The following is a 19,430-nucleotide window of genomic DNA, read 5'->3' on the forward strand; positions in this document are numbered from 1 at the left end:
GATTATTTGGCCCTTTTGTCATCCAACCTACCAGACTTCTGAGTTTAAGAAATGCTGTGTTTCCAGTATTTTTTCAGGAATGCACACTGTCGAATGTAGCTTTGGCAGCTGTGTTGTTGTGGGTGTCCAGGTGTGGAAGAGCATTTTCATTCTTGATCTCTGTTATGAAGAACTGGTCCTTATCAGTGATTCATCCTGCTGGCCCACAATGAAATGATTTGATGAAAACGTGCTCAAACTCAGAATGAACGGGATGTGCCACCTGCCACATCAAACAAAGATAAACACAGGCAGAGGTCACTTTCCATCTTTTATAGAGCTGACCTTTATCAACATCACCTGTGTATCCTGCTGTGTACACAGGGTTTTACATCTAGAGACATCAGTGTCGTGGGAATACATTCCAAGTATGTGTTTTTAAGGTTATTTGTTTCTCTATTCCCATGAACAGATATCAGTATTACCTGCAAGTCAAAAAAGATGTGCTGGAAGGGCGGTTGCGGTGTACGTTGGAACAGGTGATTCGGCTGGCCGGCTTAGCTGTACAAGGTAAGAGAGAGTGATGACCAGCATGTGAAATTCCACTTCCTGTTTGATTACTCTGTTGCTGGCCTCTCAGAGGGGAAAGTTAGATTTACTTAAATGATCCCTTAGTCATGCCCGCTTTTCGTTTCAAGATATCTTACATTGAAAATGTGGAGTTAGTGATTTTTGGTGGGAGGATGGTGGATTTCTCAAAGTCCTTTGCAAAATTGCTCATGCTTGTGTAATTTCAGTTTTATTTGAAGAAATAGCAGCTTTCATCCTGCCTTTAATTAAAGCTACATTTCAGGGTTTATGGAACATTTTCTCAGAATTATTCCACTGCCCAATGTGGTCATATTTTGTGGCTCAAGGCAATGACTGTGTGACTTTCACATCAGTTTCTGGTGTGATAGCTTTAAACGTTATAGTATCATTTATTTTTACACAAAGAGAGAAATTTAAAACGTACAGTTGTAATGTGAAACAACAAACATGTATTGGAGCGAATTCTTCTTTTAACCTGTCCTACTTAGATTTGTCAGACAGCTATTTTTATCTTTTCTAAATTGTTATATATGTTTTTTACATATATTTATGTAATATGTTACATAATTTAAAAAAATATTTATATATTACTCTTTATTGAGTGGTGGTTAAATTGTCTTTAGTCATATTGAAAACAAGAGATAATGTAATTTTTTAAGAGAAACGTGTTTCCCTTTCAGTCATTATTTTCTTTAAAATCAATTAATGTTCGAATGTAATCCAGCCAGCTGTTGAGTCCTTGCTCTGTGGACTGCTGTTCTAGAAGCTGTGAACGGAACTTCCCATCCCAGACTGAACTGAAGTCGAATCTTCTGGGTTCCAAAACGTCTAAAGAGGCAGCCTTTGCATGGCCTCCTTCATTCCGGGGTGTTAGCAGTTTAGCAATTTTTGTTGGACGTATGATTCCTACGTAGTTAGCTTCTGCTGTTACCCCGTGGGTGAGAGTACACAAAATATTTTGTATCCCGTCTGTCCAGTTAAAGACTGAAAGGGAAGAAACTATGCCCAGTTATAACGGAACAGTCGGTGGTTATAACAGAAAAATCATTGAAATCAGGGGGGAGACACTCTCAAGAGGGAGGAGAAAGGAAAGATCCGTTACGTCCCCCATCTTCAAATTGAGTCTTTCTCCTTTGAAAAAGCTTTTTTTCCCCATTCGCTTTATTTTCTCTCTTTTTCCTCTCACTCTTCAATCGTTAGGCTTGTTCCAAGCGTCCTGGATATATCAGAGGACACTAGTGATAGCTTTCAGGCTGAGTGAAGTTGGTGAAATGAACTCTGAATTCCCTTTCCACTGGGTCCTTGAAGCCAGCTGTTCAGTCTGCTGAAACCTCCTCCAGTTACAAGCTTTGTAAAATAATTTTCCTTGGGAACCGTTGTTGGGCAGTTAGAAAGATACATCAAAGGAGATATAGGGTGTGATGAAATATGATAACTGATGACGTAACTTGAAAATAGGCAGAGTGCACGATCTTTGCTCTTCCTGAATACCTCCCCTAATTGATAATGAAGTATGTGCTGAGTTTGTAGGTGGGTCTTTGCCTTCTCAGCCATGTCTTTACACTGGCCTTACTGTGTGGATCTTTACATTCTGTACCTCTTGTTTCCTTAAAGTTACCTGAATCCATGTCTACATGATGCTAAATCTTGTACATGAAATTAAAATTTCATGCTGGCTTTTTCTTTTTTTTTTTTAAGGAAGATTGGCCCTGAGCTAACATCTGTACTAGTCTTTCTCCACTTTGCACGTGGGACGCGACCACAGCATGACTTGATGAGTGGTGTGTGGGTCCACACCCGGGATCCAAACCCATGAACCCTGGCCCACCGAAGCAGAGCACATGAACTTTATCACTAAGCCACTGGGCCGTCCTCTGTTTTTTTCTTTTTAAAGAATGAATAGGATTATTAGGAGCAAGACATTTGTGATATAGACTCACTGTATTCATTTTTGCATGTGCTCAGACATACCATTGTGAGATGGAAACAGGACAAAACAGAATTTCTGGCATCTTGCTCCGTGTGCAGTTGTTTAGGAGGTGGAAAGATTTGCAGGGTTGCTTGCCAAGGGTGATTGACAGAGGGAATTTCCAGCTGCAGATATATGAAAAGATGCAGATGGGTTTGGCTGTTTAGTTCTCTAAATTAACCTTGAGTTAAAAAGTCCCCTTGGCAGATATTCCTAAGATACGTATTGATGCATATTTAACAAACAGACAAATACAGGTTTGTTTTAAAAATTTAAATAGCCTTTAAGGAATCACTTTCCAATTTCCCCCTTCTTTCTAGAAAACTGCAGCAGTGCTCACATGCTGATATTTACAGTATTGCTAAGTAAAAGTGGTAACAATATCAAACACGTCTTGGCACAGTTTGTATTTCATAATAATGCAGAAATAGGATGAAGTGGGAAGAACAAATGTGGTGGTAAGTGTACCCTATCTTATTCCATCTTTAATTTCATGTAATAAACACCTCTCCCCCTTCTTTTCTTCTCAGCTGATTTTGGAGACTATAATCAGTTTGATTCTCAAGATTTCCTCAGAGAATATGTCCTATTTCCTATGGTAAGTGTAATTTCCTTTTTCTTAATTAATTTTCTCCCTTCTTTGGATGTTTAATTCTTTCCTTTGAAAAATCTCGGAGGATTTACAGACATCTTTTCCCTGGGGAGGAAAGTCCGCTCCTTTATAAAGTGGAGACGAGTGCTATAAAACGCTAAGATGGAGAGATGCCCCCTCCCACCTCGAGACGCTTCCTGTCCCCCACCCCCACCCCCAGTGCCTTGACTGGGGCTCTCTTCCTTTGTGAGCCCCCAGAGCTTGTTCCCATCCCACAGCCTTTGTACTTGTGCTTCCTCTGCCTGGATTGCGCTGCCCCAGATCTTCCTAGGACGCGTCATTCAGGTCTTGACTCAAATATTGCCCCCTAAGAGAGGGCTTCCGTTTCCTTGACCATCTATACGATACACTCCAACCGTCAAACACTTCCTGCTGAGTCACCTTTGATGTGTGCACTTCAGAGTTCTTTCAGTACCTAAAGTTATTCATTTTATTTATTTATTTTTTTCATTTATTTATTGTCAGCCAGAATGTCAGCTCTGTGTCCCTAAACAGGGACCCTCTCTGTCTGTTCACTGTTGTCTGACACATAGTCTGTGTTCATAAAAGTTTGTCAAAGGAGTAAAATGTCCATTCCTGGGTTAAATTAGGGATGAAGCTAGGTTTTAATCCCTGGGGAATTTTCGTTTATTTGTTTTTTGGTAGCTTTGGAGTAAATGAGGAGAGGTTTAATGAGGACAGATTAAAACCTTTGAAAAGCCATTTTAGGGAAGAGCTCCAACATTCTGGCTCTGATTTTAGAAATCGTGATTCTTCACCACCTATTTTTTTGATCAACTGTTTTGCCCAAAGCCCTGACCTGGGTAACTAACCCCCAGGGGATGAAGTCATATAAGAAATGGTGTGCTTGTTCCCAGGCAGACAACAGAGTGGTTGAGTAGATATGAAGTTTGCAAAAATCAGAATGCAAAACCAAGTGCAATAAAGGACGGGCTGGATTTTATGTGGGGAGAGGTGACCTGTGCTTGGGGAGTTGGGGAAGGTTTAAAGACTAAGAGGGTGTGTGAGCTGCATCTTAAAGGATGGGCAGCATTGCAGCAGACAGAGAGGTAGGGAGCAAGGAATGATGGAAACAGAGAGAGAAGGAGCAGAGGCAGGGTGGCGTGGGTGATGGGATACGAGTCAGCTGGTCAGTGTTGACTGGTGCTCACTGGTGCTGGAGGGGAGTAGTGGGAGATGAGACTGAGACTCCTGAGGAGTAGGAACGCATGGGCTACATCCAGGGGTTTGCAGACCCCGTGCTTTGAGAACCGCTGGATTAGAGCAATGAGACCATTTGTGGGAGGAGGTCAGATGACAATTTGTTGTGGTGTTCTTGGAAAGAGGTGTGAATTAGGTGTTGGCAGCAAAGAAAAACAAGAAAGCAAAGCAGGAGATACTTTTCAAGTGAAATGGGTAGAACTTGGCATCTAATCGGCTGTGGCATATGGGAGAGAATAGAGTGTCTCGTGACAAAGGTTTTAAGTTTTAAGAGACAAGGATGAGTAAAGCTGCATTATTATCCATATCAATGGATATGGACAAATAAACGAAAATTCCCCAGGGATTACCCATATCAGTGCATGATATGCATTTAAATTGGTCCAAAGCTTACTATATACTCATAGCTTAGGAAAATACTGCCACTTCTTTAACTTTTCTTGAATAACTCTATCCTTATTCTTCTTCCCTTCAAGAAAACAGCATTATCTACTGGGCCTGTTGTTTTTTATGCCTTATTAATTCTAACCATTAAATCAACCTCTGTTCAAAGAGATTAGCATGTTAATTATTGGAGAAGTTCTTCATATGACTTAGTGTCAACATGCTTGAATGAGCATCTCAGCAGCTGGCTTCAAAAGTCAGGAGGTTTTCCGGTGGCCTTGGTTAGGGGAAAGGACAGCCCCTACCTTCGAATTTTAGAGAGTGTGCATTTTTGTGTCAAATGGAGACGATGAGTTGGGTTGATAATTTTCCACAATCTTTTTCACCTTTCTCTCATTAAAGGTCTTCATCACATAACCTTTAGGCAGAGACCAGGCTTGGGTGCTATTTAGAATTTTCATGGGCAGTCACCAGCATGCTATTTATGAGTCTGGAGATGGGAAAATGCTTTGACAGGTTAAAGTTCTAAAAAGCAGTAAAAGAGTTATTTTGTGTATCAGACGTTTTTCAGAATAGGCCTCTGTCTCCACTGGGCTCTGAGCAAATCAGGTATTTAAATAGCATAGACCTTGTGACGTCACATCATGGACGACAAATATTGATTATTCTTGGATCTAAAACTTCCCTCTTCAGGATAGTAGCTCCTAGTGACAGGTGGCTGTTTCCATTCAAATTTCAATTAATAAAAGTTCAGTAAAATTGAAAATTCAGTTCCTCAGTTGCATTAGCTGCATTTAAAAAACTCTCAGAAGCCACATGTGGCTAGTGGCTGCTGTACTGGAAAGCTTGGATACAGAACATTTCCATCATCACAGAAAGTCCTATTGGATGGCACTGAAGATGACATGGCAGAAGCTGATGTGAGTGTGCATATCTGAATCGTGAATATCCCTGGTCTTCTGCCATCAGTCGTGAATTTTTATCCGCTCCCCCCGTCCCTGTGTTATCCTGGATGCACTGTGGCCCCGCGGTCAGGAGGTTTAGGGTAAGGGAGTCAGGCTGTTCTGTGCCCACATCCTGGCTGTGCCACTTACTTGCCTGTACGACCTTGGGCAAGTTATTTAACTGAAGCCTCCGTTTTCTTATCTGAAAATGAGGCTAACAAGCCTAGTCCGATTGTGAGGATGAAAGGAGAGAATGCATGTGAAGTACTTCACTTGTGGCATGGTAAATTTCTCAGGAAGTGTTTATTTAGTTGTTGTCATCGTCATACTATTATTATCCACATTATTATTCTGCCCCTTGGTGCAAGCTCAAGGATGCTAAAGAGTGTGCTTTCCAGGTAACAATACTATATGCATTTTGAAATGTAAGCAGACAGAGGACAAGCAGAGGGTACAGTCATTAACCAGTTTTGCGTAATTGAACACTCTTGTTTGACAATATGAAACTTTCGCATTACACATTGAGTTCAGTTCAGCAAACATTTATTGATCACTAACTTGGATGTGGAGAGCTTAGAAGCTGGCATTTATAAAAGCCCTCTGATAGCCCTGGAAGTGGTATGGAGAAGAACTGCTGACTTTAGGTGCCTGTCATCTCGTAGAGGGAGGGAGACAAGGATAAAGCATGAGTATGCAAATAAGTAGGTAAGAAACACAGTCGGCAGACTATGGTAAGGGCGGTAAGAGAGGCACACACAGAGCGGAAGGGGCAGGCGCAGGGGAGGCAAGGCTTACATCCATCCAGGGGAAGATGGAAGCCCTGTCGAGGGAATGGTAGCTGAGACGGGACCTGAAGGATGGGGTGACATTTCACACGATGTGATGGGCCTGGATGGTTCTTCCAGGAGGGGTCACGCATGAGCGTGAGTGAGATGTGAAAGCAGTCTGTGTTGGGAGGAGAAAGTTTACCTGAAGCCTTGAGCCCTTGGGAGACGAGGTCTGGAGGGGAAGGCTGGGTCACATTGAAGAATGGTCTGAGTGCCAGGCCCAGGTGCTGACCTAATTGAGTAGGCAGTAGGGAGCCATGGAAGGTTGTAAACTTTCTGCTTGGTTCCACTAGAGCTTTCAAAGAGAAGAATGCATTCCTTTGGTGGGGGAGGGAAGATGGAATGAATGGCTGTGTTTGATCTTATAAAGTAACCGAATTTGTCAAATGGCATTTCTGCAGCAGAGAAAAGAACAAAGTTAAGTACACAGACGCTCCACAGGTGTGCAGCTGTGTACAGGCACGCACGCTGCCATTTTTCATTCGTGTGGGGCCACTCTCGCACGTCTCTGTGGCAGGGGCACATACCTCAGGGAGGCCCCGGACGCAGATGGAGGCGGTTGAGTTGAGTACAATAGCAGAGGGGTACCTTGGGGCTTTTTCCTCTTTGAAAGTAAGAAGCAGAGGTTTAATGAAGCACTTTTTGATCTTCACTTATCTTTCTTCATTTTATTCATTGCCACATGCCTTTCATTAGCTTTTCAAAATTAGTATCGGGTTATTATGACTACTCAATACCTAGATGCACACACACAGCTAAATTTCTAAGCCATGTGGTATCTTTGTTATTCCACAGTGTAAATTTGAAAATGTCAAGCTTCTTTCCTATCACAGACTTGAGTCATTTCAGTGGATGGCTGAACAGGAAACAGCAAATCAATCAATTAACACATGAAAAATAAAAGCTGCCGGAAATTCTCTCCATCTTCTCTCAGGTTTCTCACGACCATCTGCAGAGCTAGAGAATTTCCACTATATAGTTACACTCTCATTTTCCAGCCTCAAAAATTACTAATTTTTCACATTTTCAGGATTTGAGAGGGGATGTTTCGTGCAGATTTGAGGTGTACCTTTTTGGAGGTAGTGTTTCATCCGTGAAAAGTTGCTAAATCGGAGGTAATCTTTGTACAAATGGTATTCTAGAATTAAGAGACTGAGGCATTTTTGATGTTTTCTGCCAAAACATTAGCCCTGTCCCCCTACTTTCGATGTCTGTGGTAAGCCTGAGCGGGCCTTACCAGGATGCACAGCTCAGAGCCCCTTCTGATACCCGCTCTGGAGCTCAGAGGAAAGTGGTGCACGCCTCTCTTCGCCTCTGTGCTTGCTAGCCCTGGATTGTGGAAGCTGCTCCCTGGGAAGGTTGGAGGCAGCTGGCCCCATGGCTTGAGCCTCCCCAGGCCAACACAAGGGATGCAGCCGGCTCTAGCATCACCACATCTGTCAGTGTCTCAGGAACTGATTGCTCTGGTCTTCCTGTCTTAGATTTCTTCCTCCAGACTCCATCTCTCCACCCCAGACGGTGCTTTGCTGGTAAATGTTTAACAAGCCCTGTAAATACTTCTACTGTCATTGAAGAGGAGTTGGGAAGAGATGTCTGCCATTGGCTCTAATCCCATGGGAGCTGGCACACCAGTGGTCCCGGGGGCCTGGGATGCAGTTGATCGAGACAGCTGTTATCTTATAGAGCTCTCCTGAGGTTTTAGCCGTCCTGGCCTCTTCTGCTTTACACTCTGTCAAGTGACATCCGAATGAGCCTGCACTGCCTTCAAGTGGCTCTGAATTAGTTTGCTGGTGTCATGAGGGTGGACAAAAAAGCCAGGCACAGTCTCTTCCTAGGCTCAGCTTTTGAAGGACTGATGGCCTAGAAACTCATTTGCCTGTACCCTGCTTGCTAAAAACATGTAAGTACTTACAAAGCATTTTTTAATACAAGTAAGTCTGAGAGCCAGGCAGATACAGGAAAAGATAAATGAAAAAGAGCTATGCCCGGGCCCTACAGAATTTAGGTGGCAACCCAAAATATGCCTTGAAATAGCCTAAGTTACAGTAGAGAGCCATGTTATGAAAGTAAAAATGAACCCTCAGTCCTAAAAATTGCAATATTTTGTTCGAAGGAATAAAGGGGAGATTGAGGAAGCAAGGCTAGTTAGGAATGTTTTCTGCAGAAGAGAGCTTTTAAGGTTTGCAAGCAAACTAGTGAATGCCTTTAACTGCCTTCTCTTCGGATAGGATTTGGCCCTGGAGGAGGCTGTCTTGGAGGAGCTGACACAGAAGGTTGCCCAGGAACACAAAGCCCACAGGTAAGGCAGGCAGAGGGCCCAGCACGTCGCTGCTGTCCTGTCCACAGCAGGCAGGAGGCATTCGGCTCCCTGCTACCCGCCCCTGGCTTGAGTCAACACAGCTCTGTTTTCCTCCAGGCTGTGATTCAGCTCTGTTCTGGGAGGTGTGTGTAGATTTGGGAATTGTGCTGCTTGCCCTCCCTTCCCTTTCTTCTCTCTCACTCTCTCTTTTTTCTTTCTCTCTCCCTTTCTTTGCTTCCTTTTCTTCTTTAGCACCAACAGGCCCACACAGATGTGGAGTTGTTGGCCAGGAGAATTCCTCTCTGTGACCTTCCTAAAAATGGGTGGCTGGATCTAGGAAGCCAGGGACTGCTTGTGCTAGGAATGAAGACCTCCAGAGCAGCTTTTGGGGGGAAGGTCAGGATCAAGAGAGAAAAGGAGGGAGATTTTAACTTAAGCTCTGGGAGATTGGTATCAGGGCCACCTGGAGCTCTTTGGGACCAAGGGAGAGCAAACACCCTTCCCTTCCAACATCAGAGGGCCTCTGCAGTGGTCCTGGGCTCTCTCGTCATGGCCACTTCGCTCCCAAAATAGCATCCTCGTCAACTTTCTCTTTCTTTCATTTTTCTTTTCTTTTCTGTTTTTTCTTTTTTTAAAGCAGGCAACATTATTCACAGGGATGTCTGGAATAATTATTTAGTGTTTATAGGGCTGTGGCTCTTAATTAAATCCTTTACCTTCCTCTCATTATTCCCTGTTAAGTAAAAGCCTACTGGGGAATATGTTAATGAATTCCTTAGTAATGCAGGATGCCCTCGCAGTCGGGTGATGATTGCTCTTCCCAGAAACGAGAGCTAAACCACAGCTCTGGAATTTGCCACCACGAGGATAGGAGCTTCCACTGACTTTATTGCCCTTAATCATTTCTTCCTTCACTGCTCTTTTGGTCTTAGTGGAATCCTGCCCGCCGAAGCTGAGCTTATGTACATCAACGAAGTGGAACGTTTGGACGGATTTGGACAGGAAATATTTCCTGTAAAGGTAACATACCCTGGCCCGTCCTTGCTTCTCAGAATGGTGCAGGCATTTGGAAAACCAGTGTTGATGGCAGTGGGCCAGAACGGCATGCCTTTCTTCTTCTCCGTAGCATAGTTGGCAAGTCCAGTTTACTTGAGGTAAAGCAAACGCTTTTTCTTAACTAAGAAATTTTGAAGTTTTCTGTGGTCTTGAGTAGAATATCTCATTTGGAAGACAACCGTCTGAGTGAGCACCAGACCCCAGCCCATCTGGCGCTGTGAAGGTATCAAGGCACACGTCCAGTCTCACAAGGGGACAAGTAGCTAATGTCATGTGTGCCTTAATAAAGACCCTACCCAGTAATTTTCTTCCGCAGGCTTATTCTCTCTTTCCTTCTTTGAGCTGATACAGGGATAATTGTGAGGTGGAATGAAACATTTCCTGTATGCAATCATACTTTATTTCTGCACCTCTATAGCGTCTGCATTGTGGGTTTCCATCCCCTTTGGTGTTTTCTGGAAACTATGCCTAGGAAACCATTACAGCACATCACGTCCTTTGCAACAAATCCACCTCCTGAAGTGGGTGTGGTTGGGGGGAGGGGTCATGGTACATGGTCATTTATAGAGCTCAGCCCATATTCCAAACTCATTTTCCTCTCTCTGCTGACCAGCTTCACAAAAGACGGAGTTTTATCAGAAACCTAAAAGCAACTGGCACATTTCTGCAATTTGGGAGACGCCTGCCATTTCAGCACAAACATTTCACTCCAAACTGGCTCCACTGGCTGTTTTATAAGTGTTCTGTTCCCCCTCTGTTGCGCGTTTGCAATTTGCCTTAATGAGAACTGCCCATGTGCATCAAGTAGAATCGAGCAGGGTGGCCGCAGCTTGCGAAAAGGGCTAAATGGCTCTTTTTTTAGATTTGTTTAATTTTCTTTTGCTTCTCTAGTGGCTGCCCTTCGTAGGGTTGTAAGCCATTTTCCTTGCAATAATGCCTTATGAAGCCATCTGCATCCCACTTACATTGCAGCAGCCCATATATAGTCATGATATTTTAGGGTCATTGAAAAATCAGAGTAAACTTTTCTCCACTTCTGGAAAACTGACTTCTCAGTCCCTGGAAGTTGGGGTTTTGCGATCGTGGGCCTTTGCTTGGGTTGTTTTTAGTGATTCTGAACTGTGGGAAATAGGGGCAAGTGAGATATTGTTGAAATCCACTGTGCTTGGTTCTGATGCACTTTCTAGTATGTTCTTTAGTGGGAAAAGTACAAGGAGGGTACTGTACCTTGAGTGGGCAGGCAGGCACCGCTGACTCACTGCTCAGTAACGTAGCCAGGCTTCTTCTTTTTTATTTTTCCCCACATATTTGTTCATGACTAAGGTGACATGACTCCTGGTGACCCAAGGATGATGGGTGGGGCTGCAGTACCAGTGGGGGCAGTGATGTTGTCTGCTCTGAGATAAGTGAAAATGCAGACAGGGAAGTGTGCAAGGGCAGGCTGCAAATGGCATTGGAGCCCTTTTGGTGAGGACTGATCCTTGTTGACCAAATAAAGTAAAAAAGCGTGTTACAGATGTGTCCTGGGGAAGAAAATTTCCGTTTAACGGGGGCTTGTCCATGAGTGGTTCCTCAAAACTGTTGAAGGCTGGAGGAGTCCTGGTCCATTTCCTGACAGGTCTGCCCCTCCTTCTCCACAAACACACGTGTGGCCCTGCCTCAGTCACTCTTGTGTTGTCCGAGCACATGGACACGGGGAGGGTGCTTCTGGAATGGGTCAAACAGAATCTGGAGCCTCCATCCTTGGAGCTCTTAACTTTTGACCAATGCAGTGCAGCAGGCATCCGTCCGGTGTTTTTTCCATTGCCCTGTCCTGGTGAACTGCTCTTCCCATGTCCCCATCCCCACCAGACTTCTGTACCTATCTACTGGCGCATTGCTCAGGGAAGTCTTACTGCAGAATTTTCCTTTATCTTCCCCTCTCCATTTCTCTTATCTTCTTTTCTACATATATTTTTCTGTAGTATAATTTGTCTTTTACCTTCTCGTAATTACCAAAGCTTTTTTTTTTTTTTGCCTTCTTCCCAATTCTTTCTCTCCTAACGCTTTCTGCTTTTGCCACCAGCAGTTGTCTTAGCCTTACCCTGTTAGAAGACTTCTCTTCTAATGTCAGCTGAGGTAGGTGGGTTGAAAAGAGGTCACTGAGAAGGAACACTGTCATCTTTGTGTTTTTTTTTTTTTTTGAGGAAGATTAGCCCTGAGCTAGCATCTGCTGCCAATCCTCCTCTTTTTTGCTGAGGAAGACTGGCCCTGAGCTAACATCTGTACCCATCTTCCTCTACTTTATATGTGGGATGCCTACCACAGCATGGCTTGACAAGCGGTGTGTAGGTTCTCACCTGGCATCCAAACTGGCGAACCCTGGGCTGCTGAAGCAGAATGTGCAAACTTAGCTGATGTGCCACCAGGCTGGTCCCTAAGGGGAATTGAATATTCTGAGGGAGGTAGAGGTCCTTCTTTTCAATCTTATGCCTAGTTGTACGTGGCCCTCTTCTCACTCCACAGAGAGGACATCCCCCCCGGTGAAAGCAGGGGGCTGAGTGACAGTTTACTCCCTGGATCTTGAACCTTGTTCCCACTCCACTCTCAAGAACACTGGCAGCCAGGTTATGCTCTCCCAGGGAGGACATTGGAAGGCCCTGACTAGACCAAGAGACCAGACTGAAGATAAGACATCTGAATTTCCCCAACATAGGGCCCAGCAGATTGCCTGATAGTGAAGTCTGCAGTCCACATGCCCCTCCTGTGCCCAGAAAGCTCCCAACCAGTGTTTAGCATCCCACTCTGTTACGTGAATAGACAGCCCAGCAGCACCCTACACAGTACCCTAATGGTTGTGACAGAGGCCAGTGCAATGAGAACGAAACAGCCTGGAAGACATGGAAACTCGGCAGGGTGATGGACCACCTGCCCAAAATACCATCCTTTGAGGCTCAGGTATATATATATATTACCTCCTTGAAGGAATAGAGTACTTCTTAAAAGGAACATTCAGAAAATAAAAGTTAACTTTCGGAAATTAAAAATATGAAAGCAGAGGGGCTGGCCCTGTGGCCAAGTGGTTAAAGTTCTGTGTGCTCTGCTTTGGCAGCCTGGGTTTGCAGGCTCAGATCCTGGGTGAGGACCTACTCCACTCATCAGCCATGCTGTGGAGGCATCCCACATACAAAGTGGAGGAAGATTGGCATGGATGTTAGCTCAGGGCTAATCTTCCTCAAGCAAAAAAAAAAAAAGAGAGAGAAGGATTGGGAATGGCTGTTAACTCAGGGCAAATCTTCCTCACACACACAAAACAAATTTGAAGGCAGAAATGTAAAACTTAATAGATAGGAACTAAAATTAAGAAGATCTCACCAAAAACCAGTAATGGAATGTAGGAGGCATGAAATAAAATTAGAGGCTAGCCCAGGATGTCCAGCGTCTGAATAATGGGAGTTCTCAAAAGAGTTAACAGAGAAAACAGAAGGTAGTAATTCGAGAAAATATCCCAGAACTGAGGAACATGGGGTTCTAAATTGAAAGGCCAAGGATAATGGATGCAAACAGTCATACTACAGCTTTTGGCGATGGAGGTTGGTGCCTTGAGGGAGAGGAAATGGTGGGGCCAGATTTTAAAAAAGCTTTAGAAAATACTCAGTTCTTCAAACTATGTGCATATATAATTGTATATATATAATGTGTATATGTAATCCAATTATGTGCATGTATAATTTTGATTTAAAAAAGAGAAACAAAGGTAAAAAAAGATATTATTAGATGTTCACGAAAGAGAAAATACTAACTGCCAACAAATCTGAGAAAATCCTAAAATTCTCTCTTAAACAGGAAATGTGTTGCAACAAACTGAGAAAAAAAGGTAGACATAGTCCCTAGGATGTGCAGTAGGGGACGTCCCTTCAGGACCTGCTTGCTCTACTGCCCTCATGCTCTCTGTGATTCATTTCACTTATGGGTGAGAAGCGGATGCGGTCCCCCTGGGTAGGCTGCTGCGCAAATGCTTGATTCTGCCCTGCGGCTGGTCATCTGTTCCATCACAACAATCTTTTGTTGATCTAATGCAGGACAATCATGGAAACAGTGTGCACCTGGGCATTTTCTTCATGGGGATTTTCGTGAGCAACAGAATCGGAAGACAAGCAGTAATATACAGGTAGTCTTCTTTGTCTTTTTTTCCTTTTCCCTTTTTCCCCTTGAGGGACTCTAGAAAACCCCACTGAATGTGAAAGTTATCCAGAGGAGTTAAGAGCCAGACTGTCATCGGAGTCGAGCTTTCTCAGCTCAGATGAGATGAGCCCTCTGCAGAGATTTAAGCGGTTGTGGAGAAATTCTCCTCACTTTTCCTGGAGGCCTGTTTGGGGGTGGGGATTGGAGGAAAGCCTTCTTCCCAGCTGCCTCCCCGAGATGGCATTGCTGAACCTCACTGAGCCGGAAGAGTGGAACTGAACTCCAGGAGTCTGACTGGAAACAGGCTTTCCAGTCAGTCTCCTGCTGGTTACCTTTGTTGGCATCATCCATGACCAGTCAGGAAACCCACACTGGCTTCTTTCCATTGTCCTGCACCCTCTGCCTACCCACGTGTGCTAGAAGAGTGCAAACTAGTTTTTATATTAACAAAAGAGGATTATCTGTGAAAATGTGTTTTGAAAAGTCAATCCATTTGTTATAAATTAAAGGACTTTTGTACTTTTTCTTGTTTTATGCTTTTCCCTCTTTTCCATTTCACATGAATGGATCCAGTGTAGGGATGCAGCAGAGCGTCCCGCCCATTACATGTCAATGAGCTTGCTTTGTATTGGTGCCCAGAGATTCCAGTGTAGTGTCAATAATTTAAAATGCTTGCTTTCATTTACAAGGGCAGTATGGCCTGTTATTTATTGGAGGGACAGCTTTCCTGTGTGTGCATCTGATTGACAGAGCCGTGCATCTAGGGCAGATGATAAAGACAGCTCTCAGAGGCAAAACACGGTCCACCTTCTGGAAGTGACTCTTGGCCAGCCATGTGCTCTCTGGATCAGCAGTTGCGGCAGGTCATTTTGAGAAAGTTTCCACCAAAAGCTTCCTAATTGGCTTTTATTTCCCGAAGTCCCCACCCTGGCTTTATTTTTGTCCGTTTATTTTCTCTTGCTCTTTCAATAAAGACATTGAAGCAGGAGTCAGAAGAAAGATCTTTGTAACTACAGAAAAAACTTTTTGACTTTTGGACATATTCAGTCAACTCTATATACCTACAGCAAATTATAAATTAATTGAGTGAAATAGAGGAATATGTGCAGAATCATAGCTATAAATTTTTATGCCCATTTAAAGCTATCCAGGCGTTTGTCCCGTACCGTTCTCCAGAGCTAAATCATTGCTTCATTTTCTCCTAGAGCCTGGAGAAGAGAAGTAGACACGTCTTGCATTCCAGCTATTGAGGTTAAATAGAAAAAAATAGCAATTTGAAGTTTGCTGATCGTAAGCCACACACAGGTTTTATTCAGTTTCCAGTGTTCTTCCTTTAGCACTTATCTTGAAACCCCTACAAGATACAAATTTACTTTTACTATAGTGTCATCTTAATCATGCCACTAGGTGAAGTCATATGGCGGAGTGAGGAGGAGATCCAGAGTTTTGGAGTTGCTTTGAAGGAATGGAGCCAGAGGAAACCAAATATCTCTTATCTCTAGGGACCTTCACTGAGGAGCATGTAACTATGAGTCCACGTAGATGTAATCTGATGGGATTGTAAGTCCGCAGCAGCTGTGCTGAGCTCCTGTGGAGTGTAGCCCCGGCAGATGTAGGTCAACACAGTTGGTACTGGTGTAATGGAGAGGTGACTGCAGGAAAATCTGGAAGCCCCAGGTATAGAACTCACCTATCCCTGATGAGCATAGTGAATGTGGCTAAGTCATCTACTCATTTGTGCCTGAACTGCCTCATCTCTAAAGTAGGAACAAAAATAGCTGCTTTGTCTACCTTATAGAGTTGATTAAAGAACCAAACTCTGTACAGATGGGAGGCAATAGGATTACTTTTAACTGTTTCAGCAAACCTTTCTTGTATGCTGTGTGCCAGGTACTTGGCTCAGGGTTTGGAATACAGAGGCGAAGAAAGTAGATCTCTCCCTGGGCCATGGGCTCTGTGGTCCAGTTTGGTTTAGTTAGCAATCTAGTCACAGAAGTGAACAATTTGTAATCCATTGTGGCGACTGATGAAGGACTCCCCCAGGTTCTTTCCCAGCATGTAAGTGGTTGGGGAGGAGGAAGGGCTTCCTCGGGAAGGTGACTCCTGAACCGAGTCTTAACGGAATCATGCAGGCGCAGGATGGTGCAAGTCTAAGGAGCAGAAGCATGATGGAGTGAAAAGGCAGTGGGCCCCCTTTTTATGAGTTGGGGCACAGAATGAAGGGTAGATAGCAGTAAGAGATGGTTAGCAATTGGTTCCAAGTAGAATGGGAAGCAATAGCTTGCCTTCTCTTGTCTGGTGGTGATTTCTGCATATCTCATTTTAGATAAGGTCTCCATGAGGAAAGGGAAAGAAATTCTGTGTGTATGTGTGTTTAGATCACAAAAATGTAGGCACGTTAAGCACTCCCCAGGCATTTTTCCTCGGTGGCATAACCAACCTGTAATGTACATTGCGACACGGAATCTATGTGGATTTAGATTCTTCTGCCTAGATTCCTGGAAACACGCGACTTTTAAATAATATGCGCCTCCATCAGGGATCACAGGAAAGCCTTGGTCAGTTTGGAAATGTAAAAAAGAAGGTGGCAGAAAGGGCTTGCAAATTTTCCTCATAGCTAGTCATAGAAGAAACGATACTTCATAAACAGTAGTATCTAGATAGAGTTTACATAGGATTTTAAGCTATTTAAATAGATGCATGTTGGGTTTTCTTGACTTTCCTGCTTTGAGAGAAGGAACATTTAGCTTTTAAAAATATAGGCAAATCATAATTCGGAAAATGAGGCTCATCAGTGGCAGATGACCCTGCTGTGCTGATTCATAAATGCATGGGAGGTCTTCGCGCAAGCACAGTTTCATTTCTTTTAACCAGGTGGAATGATACTGGGAACATCACTCATAACAAGTCGACGATCCTAGTGGAGCTCATCAATAAGGAGGAGACTGCCCTCTTCCACACAGTAAGCAAAATGGACAGACAAAGGCAGGCTCGGACAAGCAACTCGCTGTTTGACTTCTCAACTCATAATAACCTTTCCTTGCTCTCCATGTTTGAGAGAATAAACGTTCTGTTGAGCCCATAACTTTCCAATATTGCCCAGTGCTGCCATTACTCATTTCAGAATCGTGGTGGTGATTTATTGTTCAAAATGCCTGGTTTCCAGGCTGAGTTTTGACTCTTGGATTTGGGTTTCTCCACCTGCCTTGTTTGTGATGGATCATGTTATGTGGCAGGCCGTGTTCCTCAGCATTCTCCTTACAGCCTTATCCAGGAACCCTTGATTATATTGCATGGCACTGTCATTTGCTGGCTGACCTGGATTTTCGTAGCCATTACAGCCCAGCCTAACCTGAAGTAAACTGAGTGACTGCCCATCTGTTGAGTGCCTCCTCCAGAGGCAAGGCTGTTCATGCACCTCAGTACCTCTCATTTCTTGATGCTTGACGTTCATCCCGTGCTGTGCCTTGATTCATTTATTTATTTTTAAAGGTCTTAGTTTGCAGTTATGTACAGACATGGCAGTTCATCACTTTCACCCCAGCATCTTGGGCATAAAGGATTCTTCCGCAGGCAGCATCGTCTGCCATCCTGTAGTGGGCTTCTTAGGGATGGCTGCCGCTGAATTTCAGCACGTTGGTTTGCGGTTCAGCGTATTATTTTGTGCTTGCCATGAAGGGAGGGAGGGATGTGCCCCTGCCCAGAGGAATCCTAGTGAAATGTATATATCATCAAACAAATGTTTATTTTTTCTGTCTCTTCCCAGGATGATATTGAAAACGCCAAATATATTTCACGGTTGTTTGCTACAAGGCACAAGTTTTACAAACAAAACAAAATCTGCACTGAGTGAGTAAACATTTAGTCCACCCTCTCACTAGATGGCTTGCTCAGATTAAATTCGTATGCTTTTAGGGATGTTGTAGATTGCTTTTTCCATTCATTTTTTTTCGCCCTCATTCCTTGTGGAAGCTAAAGGAGTTGGCTGAAGCCAGGCAGGAGTGAAAGAACTTTAATGATAAAGACCGACTAGTGTAGTACGAGTGCCTAGAGAGAAAATAATTCACAAATTGACTGTGAACGCTTGACTACCTGGACGGGTTGGCCCACATTAGTGCCTTTCCAACCTCTGCCTTGAGTTTGGAGGAGCAGAGCAGTTCCCAATTTGCCAGGATGCCCCTTCGTGTCAGATGTGGAGTATGTTCAGAAGCGTGTAACCGAGTGACGAGCCAACTTGAAAGAGAAGACGCTCCCTGTCATCCTCAGCCCCGTTTCGCTTACACAGTTGGCTAACCCTGCGTGTGCTTCTGGGTCATGTCATCTGCCTGTAAATGAGAGGCCAGGGTAATTAGAGGAAGACTTGGAAGACACTAATGGATGTCACAAATCCATGTGTGTTTTTTTAATTTAATTTGGAAATAAAGATGATAATGGGAGTCTGATGAGGGAACTTAAATGTGATCTGACCTTGGCTATAGCGTGCTGGGGCTCACACTGTCGTTGCCTTTACCTGGTTGCGTTCAAAAGACGTTCCTCAGCAGAGTACATCAGCACTTGGGGCACCCAAGGTGTTTAATTTTGTTTCAAAAAGCTTTGGGGATGTAAATGCAAGAGACGAACTGCGTTTCCACTCCCCCAGTGGACACATCCAAGGGTGTGTTAGTATTGTCCCAGAGCAGGTCCGGCTTTAGAACTGGAGCATCGGGTCCTGGCAGACTTTTTTTCTCTACGTGATGGAGGCTCTTTCAAACTAGTTGCTGCCGTTGGTCACTGTCAGAGTCTGAAATTCTATTTGATCGTATGAGGTCTGCCTGCAAAGTTTGCGAGTGCGGTCAGAAGAGCACTGATCAAGGAGTGGCAAGTTAAGCAGCCATATCTACCTTACAGACTCACATTTACACACACGCACGCACACTCACATGCCGTTCCTTTGACCAGATTACCTATAGGTCGCTTTACAGTTCTGTCGTCACCTTTGATTTGTGGGGGTGTCTTTGACATTAACAGGAATTCTATAGTCGCGTTCCATAGGGGCGAATTAAAAATGTTTTTTGAGAAGTAAATTTCGCTGTAGTCTTCTGGTTTCACCATTTCTCAGCAAGTGGCTTTATTATAAAAGATGATCACTATTTGTATTGCTTTTGTGGTCTTTTCTTTGAATATAAGCAAACATCACATATCAGATTGAAAACTAAGGAAATTATATTTTTTCCTTTCTGCTTTTGTAGTAACCGTTCCATTCTTCTTCCTAAGCGAGTACGGGCAGTTCTTAACCTCCTATCTGATAAAAACTGGGACTCTTTAAAAAGTACACACACACACACGCCCCCCGCATACACAGTAAATTGTGTACACAGCTTCAGAG

At 43.8% G+C, this 19,430-nt stretch overlaps 1 protein-coding gene across 3 annotated transcripts in view; it reads left to right on the forward strand.

Moving 5' to 3' along the window:
* Positions 1 to 19,430, forward strand: part of PTPN14 (protein tyrosine phosphatase non-receptor type 14) — a 174,063-nt gene that overhangs the window by 119,054 nt on the left and 35,579 nt on the right. For 2 of the 3 annotated variants that reach the window (XM_046681477.1, XM_046681478.1), the window contains exons 4-10: positions 452 to 549; positions 3,070 to 3,137; positions 8,775 to 8,845; positions 9,778 to 9,865; positions 13,963 to 14,051; positions 16,940 to 17,027; positions 17,832 to 17,914. In XM_046681477.1, coding sequence (XP_046537433.1) covers positions 452 to 549; positions 3,070 to 3,137; positions 8,775 to 8,845; positions 9,778 to 9,865; positions 13,963 to 14,051; positions 16,940 to 17,027; positions 17,832 to 17,914 — 585 coding nt within the window. Of the gene's footprint in view, positions 1 to 451; positions 550 to 3,069; positions 3,138 to 8,101; positions 8,447 to 8,774; positions 8,846 to 9,777; positions 9,866 to 13,962; positions 14,052 to 16,939; positions 17,028 to 17,831; positions 17,915 to 19,430 lie in introns of those variants that run through there. The other variant, XM_046681479.1, reaches the window with a different exon arrangement.

Source organism: Equus quagga, chromosome 13, assembly GCF_021613505.1.
Source record: "Equus quagga isolate Etosha38 chromosome 13, UCLA_HA_Equagga_1.0, whole genome shotgun sequence".
Taxonomy (NCBI): domain Eukaryota; kingdom Metazoa; phylum Chordata; class Mammalia; order Perissodactyla; family Equidae; genus Equus; species Equus quagga.